At 39.6% G+C, this 2,278-nt stretch overlaps 1 gene segment (V, D, J or C); it reads left to right on the forward strand.

The window, feature by feature from the left end:
* The first annotated feature begins 1,274 nt into the window (after positions 1-1,274).
* Positions 1,275-1,960, forward strand: LOC142836074 (T cell receptor alpha variable 9-2-like). The segment is given in 2 exon segments: positions 1,275-1,351; positions 1,476-1,960. Coding segments are annotated over 2 exon segments (531 nt in total).
* Positions 1,961-2,278: the final 318 nt, after the last annotated feature.

Genomic DNA, 2,278 nt, shown 5'->3' on the forward strand with positions numbered 1-2,278 from the left:
AAAGGACTTTCTCCTCGGCTTCCAATTGTCTAAAAATTAAGGTCAACAGTTGAAAAGTGGGAGTTTATGAATGCAAAAATCTGCACAGTTAAGAAAGAACTAACAGGATGAAAAGATAGCCCACATAATGGGAAAGAATCTTTGCCAGATATACATCTGGCAGGATTAGTATACAGAATATAGAAAGAACTAAAAGTATAAAAAGTAAAAAAAAAAAAGAAAGACATATTAGAGGGGAAAGGGCACATGGGAGAGTTTGCAAGAAGAAAAGGTAAGGAAGAAATATTGTAGTTTAATAATAAACCCAAAACTAGTAATTAAAAATAAAATTGCATCTGAACTAGAAAGGTCAGGGTAGTAGTCAAGCTGCAACTTTTGTTTCCTATTACCCAGGTGCTGTGTGCTTTGGCTCTAGAAAAAGAAGTCCATTTCCCCCCACATCTGATAATATCATGAAATATTAACATGACTAATTTCTTAAATGTATTTCTATTTTTTAAAAAAAGAGGCTGTAATTATCTTGGGCTACTGGTATATCTCATGGTGCTTCTTTTTCCTACAGAAGAAAAATGTGAATGATACATAAGCTGGCCACATATTAGTAACTTACTTATTACCTTAAGATATAAAACGACCAATAAAGACAAAACATTTAGAAGGAAGGGCAACTAATCACACAAGCTGTGAAGACAACGATAAACATTATAACAAGAAGCTGGAAGTACATGTATCATGGTTGCCTTTAATCCCTGTACTTTCTTAGCAAGGAAGGAGATTTATGTTTTAAATGTATGGAGATTAACCTAAAAACACTGAGAGAATCCCAGTGCCGATGAAGGCAAAAAGTGAAGTCTGTTATACAAACGTTATGGGGAGATCAAGTCAGTTTGTGTTAGAAGGAAAAGTTTTAAAGGTGACAGGGAATCTTTTTAAAAGTTCAGATCTCTCCATAGAGTTCAATGTCTGTGTTTCTTGTCCTGGAATTTCAAAATATTTGAGTTTTTTTAAGGCAGTGTGACTCCTCCCCTGATGAGACTTCAATTAAAAAATGCCTTAAAATTGACATTCACTTAGAGCAGAGAAAATACGATCTTTGAAGTAGCAGTGATCCTCAACGCAATCTAAGAGTTCATTATTTCCATGTCTTTTAGCAAATATTGCCACGTTTAACTGTTTACTCTCTCGACACCAGGTGGCGCAGCACCATAACACTATAGCATTTCCTGTGTGAATTTAAATTTAGACTCATCGTTTCTGTTTCCAACATGCTAAGCATCAAGACATTTTGTTTAGATGGCATGAAGGATGGGCTCTTCTCCAGGCTTCGTGACTGCTGTACTCCTCGTACTCGGTAAGTAAAGTGATTTAAACTTTTCACACTTTTATGTCAAAAAATTCTTGAGCCCTTAATTCATCCAAAAGCTTTGTTTTTAAGGTGAGATACATATCTGCTCTATTTTTGCTTTTTTCTCTAGCAAGAACCCATGGAGACTCAGTGACACAGACGGTAGGTCCAGTGACCCTTTCAGAAGAGGATTTTCTTACAATACACTGCAACTATTCAGCCTCAGGGTACCCAGCCCTGTTCTGGTACGTGCAGTATCCCGGAGAAGGTCCACAGCTCCTCTTCAGAGCCTCAAAGGCCAATGAGAAGGGAAGCAGCAGAGGTTTTGAAGCTACTTATAATAAAGAATCCAGCTCCTTCCACTTGCAGAAAGCCTCAGTCCAGGAGTCAGACTCGGCTGTGTACTACTGTGCTCTGAGTGACACAGTGACAGAAGCCACAGGGGAAGCTGAGCACAAACTGAGCACTAGGGGCCTGACTGCTGAGCTCCTGGTTCTGGGTAGAACAAGAAGTAGAGTCTTCCATTCTCAGCTATGGACTGAGACTAAAGCAAAATCTGAAGCAAAACTGCCTCAGGCAGAATATGAGATCCCTCCCCCCAATAAAGCTGTGTGACTAAGCAAGTTGACTGCTTGTTGTATGAGATGAAGTCTGTCCTCCACTTTTTCTTCCACAGCTCTCTGGTAGAGCTAGCTGCGTTATATAATTGCAGGGAACAGGGTGCTCTGGAAAAAAGGGACATCCATATAATGTCTTCAGAAAGTATGGAGGGAGAGGTAACAGAAGAGCCCAGGGTCCCCAGTCCTAGGATTCCTTTAGAGAAGGAATGGAAACAGGGAAGGAGGACAGAGTCAGGACTGTCACACAAGCACAGAGGAGAAAGGAACTTCAATTGCATGGAGAAAGGAACCTTTTGTTGTTAGTAAGATCAGG

The sequence above is a fragment of the Microtus pennsylvanicus genome, chromosome 15 (assembly GCF_037038515.1).
Source record: "Microtus pennsylvanicus isolate mMicPen1 chromosome 15, mMicPen1.hap1, whole genome shotgun sequence".
Classification (NCBI taxonomy): Eukaryota; Metazoa; Chordata; class Mammalia; order Rodentia; family Cricetidae; genus Microtus; species Microtus pennsylvanicus.